The sequence below is a fragment of the Lactuca saligna genome, chromosome 1 (genome assembly GCF_052625555.1).
Source record: "Lactuca saligna cultivar CGN05327 chromosome 1, ASM5262555v1, whole genome shotgun sequence".
In the NCBI taxonomy this organism is placed as follows: domain Eukaryota; kingdom Viridiplantae; phylum Streptophyta; class Magnoliopsida; order Asterales; family Asteraceae; genus Lactuca; species Lactuca saligna.
The window spans coordinates 191,002,179-191,020,325 of record NC_136417.1 but is presented as its reverse complement, the minus strand read 5'-3'; the positions used below and the strand labels follow the sequence as shown (position 1 = coordinate 191,020,325).

The window sequence follows — 18,147 nt, the reverse complement described above, 5'->3', positions numbered from 1 at the left end:
CAAGCTCACACATTAATTTACCCATTCTCTAATTAATCTTAATTTCATATTCATTATTCTTAAGCATATGATAAAGTGTTCACATAACATATGAGGTTAATAATTAAGAGATGTTCATGCAGCTTAATTACCTTCCAATTAACAGAAAATAGTTGTCATTAATGCATAAGATTCTTTAACAAACTTAATTTAATAAAATCACCAAATAACAATCAATCAAAAAGTATATTCTAAACCATAGGAGTAAATTAGTCTTCCCCAACAGAAACAAAACGAATTTAGTTCATAGTCATAATAAAAACAAACTCAAAAGCATATTTAACTAAGCTAAACATACTTAATTCCTAAAGCTAAATGGAATGATTAACCTAATTGCCTTGATTCTTCAAAGGATTGAAGATTAGGGTTTCTTAGCTCCTCCAAGGGTTCTTTTTCGCAGGTTCATCTCTCAAAATCGCCAAAAGTCCTTTCCTATCGGATAATGGTTTGGTATTTATAACTATCACAAAATCGGGTGTACTCGGCGAGTAGCAGACCCAACTCGGCGAGTAGATGGTAGTTATCCGTCTCATACCAGGAGTCTTGACTTATCTTCTGGAATATTCTAATGTACTCACCGAGTAGCCTCAAGAACTCACTGAGTAGGAAGGCTTTTGTCCCTCATTCTTCATTCTTTGGTCTCTAATTGCTTCCCCTTGTTCCCTTTCACTCCCAAGCATGTCTTTTGGACTGAAAACAAATTTTAAAGATTATCAAGTACCTTTTGTCCACATTATACACATAATTAGTTAAAAATGAATAAAAATGTATGCTAAATAATTAACTAATTATGCACATATCAAAATACCCCACACTGAACTTTTGCTTGCCCCCAAGCAAAACTGAATTTTAATATATTAGAACCACATATGACAACTCCAATCTAACCCAGCCATTATGCCAAGACCGCAACGCATGCATTTGTGTCTAAAATTGTCCTAAATACCCCCATACTCCAAATACTCACAATCCTCATAAACATTCGCCCACTCACCCCGAACTATGCTCATTTTATGCATTCGTCCGAATCCATCCTCAGAAAACCTCTTAACCTCAAGGTATTTTTGGTTGAGCAACCCAAGCATACATAATCTAGATAATTACAATTTATGATACCACTATGGAGCTCTTTGGAATTCTCTATTTCTTTGACATTTGATCTTTGATCTCTTTGAATTCACCACTTTGTTTTTTGGTTTTTGGTATCTTCACTTTTTGAATTTCTTTGGAATTTTTTATCTTCATATTTGATATTTGACTTTAATGCTCCAAAAATTCTTCAACTTTTCTTGTAATTTCGTCTCTTTTTTTACATGTTCCTCACTTTTTTCACTCAAATCCCTACATGCTTAAGCAGGGGCGCTCAACTTCAACCTTTATTGGTTAACGATAATAATTTTCCTTGATACATTTCTGGTACACGATGCTAAACATATTGCAACCCTCAGGCTGAGCGAGGTCGTGTTTTTGTCCCATGATTTCACTGGAATAATGAAGCCACAAATGCACTAGAATGTATATAGGCTCAACTAAACATTTGGGTTTTCATGCAATTATCAACACAATTCTAACATGGAACCCTAATTGCTTTTACCAATATTTTCTAAATTAATTCCTAAGTAATATTTTTGGTATGCAACAATTTTTTAAAATTAGCCTAAATTAAGATTCTATATTTTCTAATGTGTGAACAACCCCCTACCCCACACTTATTTTATGCAATGCCCTCATTGCATATCATCCAAAAAATAAAAATGCAAACTATAGAGAGAATTGGAACAAACTCCCCTAGGGTAGCAGTCGATAGGTTGATACTCTTTTCTTCAGCTCCATCTTCAATTGACTTTAGCCATGGGAACACCTCATCCATGTCTTGGGTGTCATGTGTCTCATGTGGTTGACAGCTCGAAAATATTAAGGAACAAGCTTCTTAGAAAATTCCTAGTAACGACTCTTCATGAAAAATGGATAAATGTTGCAGTGAAAGTGCTCAAAACAACTCTGGAACTCGAAAATTGCTAGTCTACTCGGTGAGTAGTGTCATGTACTCGACGAGTAGCTCTTAAGTTGCAACTATTACGTGTAATGCCCCATGTACTCGCCGAGTAGAATTTGTGCACTCGGCGAGTAGGCACTGTATTGCCAAAACAGATCCAGCTCATGTTCCTTTTGACTCAGGTGTTGAAATTGGAAATTTCACTGACCCTTTCTCTAAACCCTTCAGCAGCAACACCCGCCATTACTCTCGACTCTAACAGACTCAATCCTAAGGACAAGACTTCGTACTTTCTGTTGAACATCTCTCATTCCTTACTTGACCCTTAACACTTTATTATGCTTCCTAACCTTCCATCCCTGAAAAATAAGCAACTAAAAGTGAAAGAAATAAAAATCCTAAAAAAAACCAAAAATCATCTAAGTTTAACAATTGTTCAAAACAAAACACCATAAAAACACAAAACATAAAAAATAAAGTCCTCAATCTTCGTCCTGCATATCGGCTCCTCCAGCTCCGCTTCCTCTTCCTTCATTACCCCTCATCATACTTTCTTCCCAACTCATAATGTAGGGGTATCCCGGACCGGGTCTTGGCGCGATGTTCATTTGCTCGAAGAGATATTCAAATGATTGATTGTTATAATTAACCCCTCGTCCAATATCATCCAAATAGCACCGGTATTCCACTTGATTCCACCCATCATTGTCCTCCTCCACCGGAATAATCGGTGGGTGTTCTCGTACCCGCTCACTACGTTGCCTTACCCACCTTCCCGACTCCTCGGGGATTGCCGGCTAATCCGCATGTGGAATGGAAAAGGAATCACCAAACTTCTCCACGATCCGTTCCCTCCTATATAATGCAGTATTGAACGGAGGGGGATAAATGACTGTGAGCGCCCTTGCTTCTTGCAAATCTAAGACCCCAAACGACCTGGCAAGCCTTGTCACAAACATTCCTCCATTAATCTTGGAGTTCACCTTTTTATTAACCGCCCCTTCAATAAGAAACTTGGCAATGCAATAAGGGAGATTGCAGAAAACATTGGGATTAATAATACTCCAAAGATAGAAGATGTTAAGGGTTGGAACCTTGTCCCAATCCTTCCTCATGTTGATCGTGCTGGTCACGAAACCGTGAATAAGACGATAGATCGGCGAGCGAATGTGACCCTCCTGAGCGGTAGAAGGAATATACACCTGGTTGGCAATAGTATTCCACCAGGTAGAGGCAACCACTTCCTCGAGAAGATCCTTGTGTAAATTCTCCAGAAAGGCTTCAAAATCCTCAGTCAGCATAGTGCTCTGATCGTAAATCCCTAGCCTCCAGGAAAATTCAGCCATGCTGCAGTATCGCAGCTCCCCACTAAGAGAAAAGAAAATTATGTTGGGATTGTAGTACTCACTACCACCTCGGAATGAGATGGTGGCAAAACACTCCCAACACAGTTCATCATAAACTAGCTCTTGTATCTTGAATAATTGTAACCAACCATCACATATGATGCTGGTATCCCCTAAGTTGCATTCCTTCACCAAATATGGTGTGAGCTCCTCTTCCAAACCAACTTTTCCCAACCAATCCCAGTCCACTGCGTTGGGCAAATGAATCTCCTTCTGTTTCAATGCCTCTAATTTGTGTTTGGCTTGAGCTTGAGATGATTTGGACGTGATTTGTCGAAATGAGAGCCACCGGATGTCACCTTGGCTTTCCCCTCTTGAAGATTGCCCACTTATGAACATGGTATCTGCATAACAACATAAAGAAAACATAGAAAAACAACACCCAACAATTAAAATCAAATAAACAAAGCTGCATAAAATCCTACTCGCCGAGTTCATATCCTACTCGGCGAGTAGGATGAACTTCGGGACAGAGAGGCTGTCGATCATATATAGGCTGTCCAAAACTCCTAATTTTTCATAGGGGTTTGCTGTATTAAGTCAAATAACCAAAAATCCAAAAGAAATTTCTCCTAACATTACCTAATTCATGGTAAAATTAGAACCCTAGAATTTGAGGAAACCCCCAAATCTGAATTTAAGCAAAATAGGGGCAAATCAATGATAAAGCTTGAACCTTTGATGAGTTTTAAGTGTAAAGATCTTACCGTTTCCTTTGAAAGGCGAAGATTAAGCAGAAAATTGAAGAAATCACATAGAATGCTTGAAGGAGGCTGTGCACGGCGAGTGTATGGGTTAAATGGGTGAAAACCCTTATTTTACAGATTATAAACCATCTGTGTAAGTTGGCTACTCGCCGAGTATAAAAGATCTACTCGCTGAGTAGAACTGCTGTTACGCATTTATTGGGTTATTTTGGAAGGTACTCACCGAGTATATATGCCTACTCAGCGAGTAATCCTTGCAGTTTGAAAAAAATTTGAATGTTTTGAAAAATTAATGTTTTTTTTCTCATTTTTAACCATCCACCCCACACTCTAGGCATTGCTTGCCCTCAAGAAATTATATTCGCAGAAGAAGACGAATGAAAAAGATCCTAAACTAATAAAAATAAAGTAAAGGAAAGAAAATGCAAACTTGAAACTCGGGTTGCCTCCCGAGAAGCGCTTCTTTTTAAGGAGTCATTAGCTGGACTCCTCCCCTTCTACATGGTTGCAATCCCTTCCAGCAACAGCAACTCTTCCATGCCTTCATTCCTGGGGACTCCTTCTTCATACTTTTTTACCCTATGTCTATTGACCTTGAAAGGTGTTCCATCTCTTGAAAATAGCTCTATAGCACCATGTGGAAACACCGTCTTCACTAGAAAAGGACCATCCCATCTTGACTTGAGTTTTCCTGAGAAAAGCTTTAGCCATGAATTAAAGAGCAACACTTTTTGGCCTTCATGAAATTCTTTATTTTCTTTTATTCTCTTGTCATGCCACATCTTGGTCTTCTCTTTATAGATCAAAGAGCTAGAGTATGCATCATTTCCAAGTTCCTCAAGAGCATTCATTTGCATTAACCGGTTTCTCTTGAGCTCCTCCATGTTGAAGTTGCACATCTTTAAAGCCCAAAAAGCTTTATGCTCTATCTCCACCGGCAAATGGCATTGCTTTCCATAAACTAACCTATATGATGTAGTACGAATAGGCATTTTGAAAGTTGTACAAAAGGCCCAAAGTGCATCGTCTAGCTTATCCGACCATTCTTTGTGATTGCTCCCCACCGATTTCTCAAAGATTCGCTTTAAAGCTCGATTTGTCACTTCGGTTTGTCCACTAGTTTGTGGATGGTAGGATGTAGAAAATTTATGGGTTATGTCACACCCCCGAACCAGACGCCGGAAATGTCCGAGGGCTGTTGTGACTCAATTGAATACCATTACATTGAATATACATGAAACATAACATCATTCATCACCATGCATTGAGACAGTACAACTGATAGAGTTTACACTTAGTACATTGTTTCAAACATTACATCCCCAAAAGTAAATTGTTCGATAATAGTTAAACAAACAGCAAGTCATCACTAAGTACATTTTTCCCTCGGTTTACCTGTTACCTGAGAATACAAGCATTTTGAAAAACGTCAACATATGAAATGTTGGTGAGTTCATAAGTAATGTTTGAAATAAAACGTTTTGTATTGTTTTGAAAACCACCAGAAAATCCGATATTTTCTGAAAAGAGTATCGTATAAAAAGTGTGAAGATCCGTAAGTATGCTTGTTTGTTTCTATAAATGTAAAAAGAATTTGTTGTACTTGGTATGCATCTCATAGTTGTATGAATTGAAAAACCCTAGGAAAACCCGATGGTTTCCTAATTCTTTGAATTACGCTTTTTGTGTGGTGTTGTATCGTTATGACATGTGAAGTCAATAATTCCAGGTGACATTGAATTAAATGTGTATTGTGAATTGTTATAAACACATGTTAATAGAAACGACTAGTTTACAACCATACTAATGATCCATTAGGCGTCATCCGTACTATTCACTTAATCCAACTACCCTGACTTCTTGTAGCCCCACAACTGAGGAGAAAAAAGGGCACGAAGACCTCAATAACTCCATAAGTTGTTCAAGGCTATAGTGAATGCGAAGGGCCCTTGGCCCGACCCGCATTTTTGTGAATTCTCGACTTTACTAGCCGTACCAAAGGACCCTTGGGGCCCAATAGCCTAAAAGCCATTGAAAGTCCTTTTACACGGAGTTAGGTCATGTAAGACCCAACAATCATGTAAGTAAGTTGTCTTCGGGCCTAAAGATCAGGTCATTGGGCTAGCTAGGCCCAACAAGCAAGATTTGACACTTTTGGGCCCAAATATGGTGTATCGACGTCTGTGTAATCCCACGTATGTATTGACTTCCTGAAATTTCCGCGTGTGTATTGAATATCGTCGTGTTAGTAGTTTCGGATTCGTTATTGATTCCAGACCGAATCAATTCGTTTAGTAACGATTTTTGGTATTGATGTTGTATTAGGTTTTGTCAGTAGTCGCGGTACCAATATTTTATCTCAACGGATTTATTGTTTAAACTTTGGAGTTTTTCTGTTTGCAGCCCCTTTCTTTTATGAGTTTACACTTTTAACCCTTCGAATAAAAGAATTTCCAATTTAGTCCTTAGACCATTTTTCTTGACATTTTAATATCAAAACTTGTTGAAAATGGTATTTTTCAGCTCATATTTATTTGAAAATAGTTTTAGTCCCTCAAAATGAAGTTTTCTCGGTTAAATCCTCATTTTTCACAACTTTTACACTTTTGGCCCAAAATAGAAATTTTTTGCATCTTTGGTCCTTTTTAAATATGAAAAGTGTTTTTAACCCTTGAAATGGACTTGGAGCAATAGTAGTCCCCTGTTTTACAGAAATACAGCTTCAGCCCTTCAAATTTGAAAGTCTCGCATATTGGGCCGAAAAATTCATTTTTGGCCCATTATACTTAAAATTTTACATTTTAGTCCTTCAAAAGAGTGTATTTCCAGAAAATACATTATTGAAACCGTTTTGATTCACTTCAACAATCATAATTGCTATTTTGTCATTTTGGGCCCTTATGTTTTATATTTTTGACATTTTGAGTCCAAAAATGGGTTTTTAGCCCAAAGAAGTTCATATTAACCAACTTGGTTATTTTTCTAGATATGATTTGTATGGATTAATATAATTTATACTAATATCATATAACTTGATGCAATTCTCAGTTTTAAGGGCTTTTTGACTAGATCCAACATCGCAATCACATAAAAACACAAATATAAACATAGAAATCACACAAAGCATACATATACACATAGATCTACACATTTGCTTGTATTCCCCCCCCCCCCCCCCCCCATAAAACTTGTAAAACTGAAAAATTGTTCGATAGTAGTTAAACAAACAGCAAGTCATCACTAAGTACATTTTTCCCTCGGTTTACCTGTTACCTGAGAATACAAGTATTTTGAAAAACATCAACATATGAATTGTTGGTGAGTTCATAAGTAATGTTTGAAATAAAACGTTTTGTATTGTTTTGAAAACCACCAGAAAATCCAATATTTTCTGAAAAGAGTATCGTATAAAAAGTGTGAAGATCCGTAAGTATGCTTGTTTGTTTCTATAAATGTAAAAAGAATTTGTTGTACTTGGTATGCATCTCATAGTTGTATGAATTGAAAAACCCTAGGAAAACCCGATGGTTTCCTAATTCTTTGAATTACGCTTTTTGTGTGGTGTTGTATCGTTATGACATGTGAAGTCAATGATTCCAAGTGACATTGAATTAAATGTGTATTGTGAATTGTTATAAACACACGTTAATAGAAACGACTAGTTTACAACCATACTAATGATCCATTAGGCGTCGTCCGTACTATTCACTTAATCCAACTACCCTGACTTCTTGTAGCCCCACAACTGAGAAGAAAAGAGGGCAGAAAGACCTCAATAACTCCATAAGTTGTTCAAGGCTATAGTGAATGCGAAGGGCCCTTGGCCCGACCCGCATTTTTGTGAATTCTCGACTTTACTAGCCGTACCAAAGGACCCTTGGGGCCCAATAGCCTAAAAGCCATTGAAAGTCCTTTTACACGGAGTTAGGTCATGTAAGACCCAACAATCATGTAAGTAAGTTGTCTTCGGGCCTAAAGATCAGGTCATTGGGCTAGCTAGGCCCAACAAGCAAGATTTGACACTTTTGGGCCCAAATATGGTGTATCGACGTCTGTGTAATCCCACGTATGTATTGACTTCCTGAAATTTCCGCGTGTGTATTGAATATCGTCGTGTTAGTAGTTTCGGATTCGTTATTGATTCCAGACCGAATCAATTCGTTTAGTAACGATTTTTGGTATTGATGTTGTATTAGGTTTTGTCAGTAGTCGCGGTACCAATATTTTATCTCAACGGATTTATTGTTTAAACTTTGGAGTTTTTCTGTTTGCAGCCCCTTTCTTTTATGAGTTTACACTTTTAACCCTTCGAATAAAAGAATTTCCAATTTAGTCCTTAGACCATTTTTCTTAACATTTTAATATCAAAACTTGTTGAAAATGGTATTTTTCAGCTCATATTTATTTGAAAATAGTTTTAGTCCCTCAAAATGAAGTTTTCTCGGTTAAATCCTCATTTTTCACAACTTTTACACTTTTGGCCCAAAATAGAAAATTTTTGCATCTTTGGTCCTTTTTAAATATGAAAAGTGTTTTTAACCCTTGAAATGGACTTGGAGCAATAGTAGTCCCCTGTTTTACAGAAATACAGTTTCAGCCCTTCAAATTTGAAAGTCTCGCATATTGGGCCGAAAAATTCATTTTTGGCCCATTATACTTAAAATTTTACATTTTAGTCCTTCAAAAGAGTGTATTTCCAGAAAATACATTATTGAAACCGTTTTGATTCACTTCAACAATCATAATTGCTATTTTGTCATTTTGGGCCCTTATGTTTTATATTTTTGACATTTTGAGTCCAAAAATGGGTTTTTAGCCCAAAGAAGTTCATATTAACCAACTTGGTTATTTTTCTAGATATGATTTGTATGGATTAATATAATTTATACTAATATCATATAACTTGATGCAATTCTCAGTTTTAAGGGCTTTTTGACCAGATCCAACATCGCAATCACATAAAAACACAAATATAAACATAGAAATCACACAAAGCATACATATACACATAGATCTACACATTTGCTTGTATTCCCCCCCCCCCCATAAAACTTGTAAAACTGAAAAATTGTTCGATAGTAGTTAAACAAACAGCAAGTCATCACTAAGTACATTTTTCCCTCGGTTTACCTGTTACCTGAGAATACAAGTATTTTGAAAAACATCAACATATGAATTGTTGGTGAGTTCATAAGTAATGTTTGAAATAAAACGTTTTGTATTGTTTTGAAAACCACCAGATAATCCAATATTTTCTGAAAAGAGTATCGTATAAAAAGTGTGAAGATCCGTAAGTATGCTTGTTTGTTTCTATAAATGTAAAAAGAATTTGTTGTACTTGGTATGCATCTCATAGTTGTATGAATTGAAAAACCCTAGGAAAACCCGATGGTTTCCTAATTCTTTGAATTACGCTTTTTGTGTGGTGTTGTATCGTTATGACATGTGAAGTCAATGATTCCAAGTGACATTGAATTAAATGTGTATTGTGAATTGTTATAAACACACGTTAATAGAAACGACTAGTTTACAACCATACTAATGATCCATTAGGCGTCGTCCGTACTATTCACTTAATCCAACTACCCTGACTTCTTGTAGCCCCACAACTGAGGAGAAAAGAGGGCAGAAAGACCTCAATAACTCCATAAGTTGTTCAAGGCTATAGTGAATGCGAAGGGCCCTTGGCCCGACCCGCATTTTTGTGAATTCTCGACTTTACTAGCCGTACCAAATAACCCTTGGGGCCCAATAGCCTAAAAGCCATTGAAAGTCCTTTTACACGGAGTTAGGTCATGTAAGACCCAACAATCATGTAAGTAAGTTGTCTTCGGGCCTAAAGATCAGGTCATTGGGCTAGCTAGGCCCAACAAGCAAGATTTGACACTTTTGGGCCCAAAGATGGTGTATCGACGTCTGTGTAATCCCACGTATGTATTGACTTCCTGAAATTTCCGCGTGTGTATTGAATATCGTCATGTTAGTAGTTTCGGATTCGTTATTGATTCCAGACCGAATCAATTCGTTTAGTAACGATTTTTGGTATTGATGTTGTATTAGGTTTTGTCGGTAGTCGCGGTACCAGTATTTTATCTCAACAGATTTATTGTTTAAACTTTGGAGTTTTTCTATTTGCAGCCCCTTTCTTTTATGAGTTTACACTTTTAACCCTTCGAATAAAAGAATTTCCAATTTAGTCCTTAGACCATTTTTCTGGACATTTTGTAACAGCGTAAATTTCAAAACAAAATTTTCAATTTTTATAAAACATAATTCCATCAATATTCATAAAAACAACCATTTTAATTATCCAAACAAGACAATACAAAATCCCAAGATCATAATATAAAGCTCCGAACGTGTGTGTCTACGGATCAAGCCGGCGCCTTCCCGCGGTCGTCACTAGTACCTGAAACAATAACATCAAACACTGTAAGCACAAGGCTTAGTGAGTTCCCCAAAATACCACATATAACACATATTAGCCACTTTAGGCTATAACTCTGTGGGTCCGTGCACCCAAACTCTGTGAACCCTCAGGTTCTAGCTCTGATAGACATGCATCACATAAATCACATAGAAATAATGCAGTACAACACATAACATACATAGCATACCAATACTCTATCACATAACTCTGGTTACCTACTCAAGGTAAAGTATAGTGAGAAGACTCACCTCGTGTGTCTCGGTAAATCGTAAACCTGAAATCGCTAATCACTCGATCTGCCGAGCTGTAGTCCCCCTATAGCACAATACATCCCTAATTAACACTTTCCCAACTAGGGTTGACCACACTATAACAAGTCAATTTAGGTCAACGCTGGTCAACGGTCAACGGTCAACTTTGACCGGACTCGGCGAGTGCGCTATAGCGACTCGGCGAGTCTGAGCGTATACACCAATTTCCCTGGAATCCTCCCTTGACACGTCGAGCATTCACTCAACTCGACGAGTTCCACCTGGCATGAGTTGTGGGGCCAACACGACTCAACTCGCCGAGTCTCAAGAACAACTTGGCGAGTCCAGTTTGACTCAGTCCACCGGTCCATTCTGACTCCCCCTTGACTCACTGAGTCCACCCTCCCCAACTCGGCAAGACCACTCACTGTGTGGTCGGGCAACATTTATGCTACTCGCCGAGTCTGTTCTTCAGACTCGGCGAGTCCGTGCCATGCAATGACTCAATCTTGCTCATAAGGTCAGATCCAGTCCCTCCAAGCTCATTTAGCACGTAAAGTTACAATCTTGATGCACATACAACCTCTATATGACCATATATGATGTTTTTAACTCAAATACCACAACATAAGGTCCTAGACTCCATTGTTATACATAAAGCTTGATGAGTGAGGCTCTTTGGACCTCTATGGATCCAGATCCATAACCTCAACACAAGGAGGGAACCATTGGGCATCAAATCATCCCATAAATGACCATGATAAGCCCTAAATCGCATAATGCTTCACCAAACAGAATATGGACCGAAATCATACCTCTAGATTGATGATCTAAGCTCCAAATCCACGAAATAGCAGCCTCCTTTGCTTCCTCTTGCCTAGAATCTCCTTCTTCTTTGCTAAATGGCACACACAAGGTCAAGAAATGCTCCTCTCTCTCCACAATCACTCAAGAACACAAAGGGTCTCTCTCTAAGGGTTGGGTGAGCACAGATGACGGCTATAAGGCCCTTTAAATAGGTCTCAAGCCCGGGATTTTAGGGCTTCTCTACACAGCGCAGACTCGCCGAGTCCATATCCTGGACTCGCCGAGTCCGAGCGCGATCCATTGTCCAATTCCGCGTCCCTACTCGGCGAGTTTGAGCTCCAACTCGCCGAGTCCCCCTCACAATTCAACAAAATTAAATTTACAAGATACCTGGTAAAATCCGGATGTTACAACTCTCCCCCACTAGAACTAGACTTCGCTCTCGAAGTCTCGCTCTAAAACAGCTCCGGATGCTGCTTCCGCCATACGTTTCGGCTCCCAGGTCATTTCTGATCCCCTCCGATGTTGCCACTGAACCAATACCAAAGGTACCTCCTTGTTCCTCAAAATCTTGATCTTCCGATCCCTAATGGCCACTGGTCTCTCAGCATAATTCAGGCTTGCATCTACCTGAATATCCTCTAATGGAACCACTGCCGACTCATCGGCTATACATTTCCTCAACTGCGATACATGAAAAGTGTTGTGAATCTGCCCCAACTCTGCTGGTAACTCCAGCCGATAGGCTACCCGGCCTACCCTTGCAATCACACGAAATGGACCTATAAACCGGGGCCCCAATTTGCCCCTCTTCCTGAACCAGATCACTCCTTTCCAAGGAGAAACCTTCAGGAGAACGAAGTCGCCGACCTGGAATTCCAGCTCGGACCGACGTCTATCCGCATAACTCTTTTGTCGGCTTTGAGCGGTCAATAACCTCTATCTGACCAGCTGAATCTGCTCTGTCGTCTGATTCACGATCTCTGTACTGCCCATTACCCTTTGCCCAACCTCTCCCCAACAAATGGGAGTCCGACACCTCCTACCATACAACAGCTCAAAGGGCGGCATACTGATGCTCGAATGATGGCTGTTATTGTAGGAAAACTCTGCCAAGGGCAAATACGTATCCCAACTACCCCCGAAGTCCAATACACATGCTCGAAGCATGTCCTCAAGTGTCTGAATTGTCCGCTCACTCTGGCCGTCGGTCTGGGGGTGATATGCGGTACTAAAATGCAGCTTAGTACCCAACTCCTCATGAAATTTCTTCCAAAATCGGGAAGTGAAACGCACATCGCGGTCTGAAACAATCGAGATCGGCACCCCATGCCGAGATACAACCTCCCTCACATAAATCTCCGCCAACTTCTCCGCCGAAGAACTCTCACCGATGGCAAGAAAGTGAGCGCTCTTTGTCAACCTATCCACAATCACCCAAATTGCATCGACTCCTCTGGCAGTCCTTGACAATTTGGTGATGAAATCCATAGTGATCTGTTCCCATTTCCACTCGGGAACCTCCAATGGCTGCAACTTGCCATGCGGTCTCTGGTGTTCAGCCTTTACCCTTCGACAGGTCAAACACCTCTCGACAAACCATGCGACATCCCTCTTCATACAAGGCCACCAATACTCCTTTCTTAAGTCCAAATACATCTTTGTAGCCCCGGGATGGATTGAGAATTTCGATCTATGAGCCTCCTCCATCAATGTAGTACGCGTACCGCCCACAAACGATACTCAGATCAGGCCCTGATAAGTCATAAGCCCTCGACTATCCGATACAAACCCAGAAACCAACCCAACGACCCGCTCTCTCTTCTGCATCTCCGGACGCACAGCCTCGGCCTGTGCCCCACGAATGGCGTCCATAACTGGAGCTATCACGGTCAATCTCAAACATACATTTCGCAGTGGAGTACTCTCCGCCCTTCGACTCAACGCGTCGGCTACCACATTAGCCTTGCCCGGGTGGTACAAGATCTCGCAATCATAATCCTTGACCACATCTAACCACCTCCTTTGCCGCATATTTAGGTTAGGCTGATCCATCAAGTACTTCAAGCTCTTATGGTCCGTGTAAATCGTACAACGAACCCCATACAAGTAGTGCTGCCAAATCTTGAGGGCGAACACCACTGCCCCCAACTCGAAATCATGTGTGGGGTACCTCGTCTCGTGAGGCTTCAACTGCCTCGATGCATATGCTATCACATGTCCCTTCTGCATCAGCACCGCTCCCAGTCCTAAAATATATGCATCACAGAATACCACAAAACCTTCCATCCCTTCCGGAAGAGCTAATACCGGAGCTTCACACAACCTCTGGCGAAGCGTCTCAAAGGAGGTCTGCTGCTCGGGACCCCATAAAAATGCAACACCCTTCTGGGTCAATCTGGTGAGTGGAACTGCAATCTTGGAGAAATCCTTAATAAACCTCCGATAATACCCTGCCAACCTAAGGAAACTCCGGATCTCAGAAGGTGACCTTGGCACCTCCCACCTCATCACTGCGTCAATCTTGGCCGGATCGACCAATATCCCTTTCTGGTTAACGAGGTGTCCCAGAAACAGGACCTCCCGCAACCAGAAATCGCACATGGAAAACTTTGCATAAAGTTTCTCCGATCTCAAAACTCCAAGAACCTCCCTCAAATGCTCCTCATGTTGCTCTCTAGATCTCGAATATACCAGAATATCATCAATGAACACAATCACCGACCGATCCAACATCGGCCGACATACCCTGTTCATGAGGTCCATGAACACAGCCGGGGCATTGGTGAGCCCAAAAGGCATCACCACAAACTCATAATGCCCATAATGCGTCCTAAATGCTGTCTTCTGGACGTCCTCATCCCGCACTCTCACCTGATGATAGCCCGACCTCAAATCAATCTTGGAGAACCAAGATGCTCCCTGTAACTGATCGAATAAATCGTCGATCCTCGACAACGGGTAACGGTTCTTGACCGTCAGCTTATTCAATTCCCGGTAATCAATACACATGCGATGCGAGCCATCTTTCTTCTTCACAAACAGGATGGGTGCTCCCCACGGCGAGCTACTCGGCCGAATAAACCCCTTCCCCAGCAGCTCCTGAAGCTGCGAGGATAACTCTTGCATCTCTGGAGGCGCAAGGCGATACGGCACCTTAGCGATAGGCGCGGCTCCCGGAACCAAATCGATACCAAACTCCACTTGCCTCACGGGAGGCACACCTGGTAATTCTTCGGGAAAGACATCTGGAAACTCACGCACCACCGGAACTTCATCCACCAAACTCGGTCTCTCGGAGATCACTCGCGTATCCATCACATACGCCACAAAACCCTTACAGCCCTGCTGTAAACACTGCCTCGCCCTAGCAGCCGAACAAAAGGCTGATCCAGAACGTGTACCCTCGCCGTAAACCGAAAGAACTCCCCCACTAGGATCTCGTATAGTCACCAGCTGACGCTCGTAATCGATAACCGCGCCGAATCGGCTCAACCAGTCCATGCCCACTATAACACAGACATCACCCATCGCAATAGGAATCAGGTCGATCGGGAACTCAACCCTAAAAATCTCCAATACACATCCCCGGAGGACCTCCGTGGCACAAATCACTCTGTCGGCGACTATGGAAACCCGCAGGGGCCGACTCAGTGCCCCACGACTAACACTGATATGCTGACTAAATGTCAAAGATACAAAAGATCGACTCGCACCCGAGTCAAATAACACTAAAGCAGGTACAAAGTTCACAAGGAAGGTACCTATGCATAGCATAATATAAGCATAATATCTCAACCCCATAAATAAATAATAGAAAGGAAACGTACCAGCCACAACGTCGGGTGCAGCGCGGACCTCTTCCGCAGTCAGCTGAAAGGCTCTCCCTCGAGCCCTCGGTGCCTCGGCCTTCACGGGCCGACTCTCTATAGCTCTGATGGCGGCGGGAGCAGACCCCTGAGATGCTCTGCGCAGCAGCGGACACTCTGCCTTCCGGTGTCCGGTCTGGTTGCAGTGGAAGCACACTGCAAACCCCTTGGGGCAGTCCTTGGCCATATGCCCCTCCTTGCCACACTTGTAGCAAGACCCTGCTCGACAGACTCCATCGTGACCCTTGCCGCACTTCCCACAAGTGCGGCCCTTCTGGCTCCCGGGTCTGGGATCAGCGGGCTTAGCCTGCTTGGCTGCCGGCTGGGACTGTGCCGGCCGCTGATCCCTCCCTAGAGACTCCGCCTCTTCCCTGGCCTGAGTCTCAAGCTCAATCTCCCTCTTCCGAGCATTTGCCTGAAGCTCAGCAAATGTCCGATACGAGGAGTTCGCAGCGAACTCCCGAATATCCCGTCTCAGAATGCTCAGGTAACGGCTCATACGTGCCTGCTCGGTGGACACGTGCTCAGGGCAGAACATTGCCCTCTCATGAAACATCCTCGTAATCGCTGTAACTGACTCGGTACCCTGCTTGAGGGTCAGAAACTCCTGTGCCAGACGCTCCCTCTCCACCTGAGGAACGCACTCATCTCAAAACATGGTAGTGAACCTCTCCGAGGTCACTGCCGAAAGCTCAGTAGGTGTGAAGTGCACCGTCACAAACTTCCACCAGTCCTTCGCTCCCAAGCGAAGCTGGTTCAGCACGAACCGAACCTTCAAATGCTCAGGGGACGAGCAAGTGAAGAAGCATCCCTCCATATCAGATATCCACCTCATAGCTGCCACCGGATCCTGCGTACCATCAAACTCTGGTGGTTTGGTGTTGCTGAACTCCCTAAACAATGACGCATCACCTCCCTGGGGTCTTGCCGCAGCGATCGCTGCGGTAGCCGCTGCAACAGCAGCCTCAGAAAGAGCGGCATAGCGCTCGTCAAATGTCTCAATCAACGCGGTCTTAATAGACCCGAACATCTCTGGTATCTCAGCTCTGATGACCGCAGCCACCTCCTCATGAATGATCTGTCGAATCTCCTCATCACTAGCTCCGGCATCCTCCGGTATGTGACGTGTCCTCACCATGATCAACCTCTGAAATACAACATGCGATAATCAGAATTCACTCGAACACCCTTACATTCGACAATCCACCCCTCCTTGATTCTTGGTATCCCAAGATTCCTATTTGGACTGTGTACCGCATCGGTGCTTTCAGTAGTACGGGCCCAATACTACTGTCCGCACCGTCACAATACACACCCCAAATCCTCCTCTTCGGATCCCAATCCCCAAGTACTCTATTATACTTAAATCACTTTGTAACAGATCTCACACAAAGTCCTAGCTGCTACCTAATTACTCTCAGCATCTCATAGCAGCTCACCCCTCCCTAGGCTAAGGCATCACAAAACAGGCCACTCTAGTCCTATTAGTAATACCTAGCCTACTCTAGCATACAAACACATCATATTAATAATAATTATCACGTAATATAAAGGTATTTTGGGAATTCACCGTTCGGGCGCTGACTGATCGTACACACGTTTCTTCCTGGAAAATCTTTTACTCTTAGAAGATTTTGGTTTTATTTTGAAAATATCTCTTCAGATCCTCAGTTTGAGTTCAAATACCCCCGAAGGTGTACCCGAATCCCTCAAACCAAGGCTCTGATACCAATTTGTAACACCGTAAATTTCAAAACAAAATTTTCAATTTTTATAAAACATAATTCCATCAATATTCATAAAAACAACCATTTTACTTATCCAAACAAGACAATACAAAATCCCAAGATCATAATATCAAGCTCCGAACGTGTGTGTGTACGGATCAAGTCGGCGCCTTCCCGCGGTCGTCACTAGTACCTGAAACAATAATATCAAACACTGTAAGCACAAGGCTTAGTCAGTTCCCCAAAATACCACATATAACACATATTAGCCACTCTAGGCTATAACTCTGTGGGTCCGTGCACCCAAACTCTGTGAACCCTCAGGTTCTAGCTCTGATAGACATGCATCACATAAATCACATAGAAATAATGCAGTACAACACATAACATACATAGCATACCAATACTCTATCACATAACTCTGGTTACCTACTCAAGGTAAAGTATAGTGAGAAGACTCACCTCGTGTGTCTCGGTAAATCGTAAACCTGAAATCGCTAATCACTCGATCTGCCGAGCTGTAGTCCCCCTATAGCACAATACATCCCTAATTAACACTTTCCCAACTAGGGTTGACCACACTATAACAAGTCAATTTAGGTCAACGCTGGTCAACGGTCAATGGTCAACTTTGACCGGACTCGGCGAGTGCGCTATAGCGACTCGGCGAGTCTGAGCGTATACACCAATTCCCCTGGAATCCTCCCTTGACACGTCGAGCATTCACTCAACTCGACGAGTTCCACCTGGCATGAGTTGTGGGGCCACCACGACTCAACTCGCCGAGTCTCAAGAACAACTCGGCGAGTCCAGTTTGACTCAGTCCACCGGTCCATTCTGACTCCCCCTTGACTCACTGAGTCCACCCTCCCCAACTCGGCAAGACCACTCACTGTGTGGTCGGGCAACATTCAT

General features: G+C 42.1%; 1 protein-coding gene across 1 annotated transcript; it reads right to left on the bottom strand.

Annotated features, from left to right (window-relative positions):
• Positions 1-4,645: 4,645 nt before the first annotated feature.
• Positions 4,646-5,140, bottom strand: LOC145014501 (uncharacterized). The gene has a single exon (XM_078972886.1). The coding sequence runs from the start codon at positions 5,138-5,140 to the stop codon at positions 4,646-4,648; it is 495 nt and encodes a 164-aa protein (XP_078829012.1).
• Positions 5,141-18,147: the final 13,007 nt, after the last annotated feature.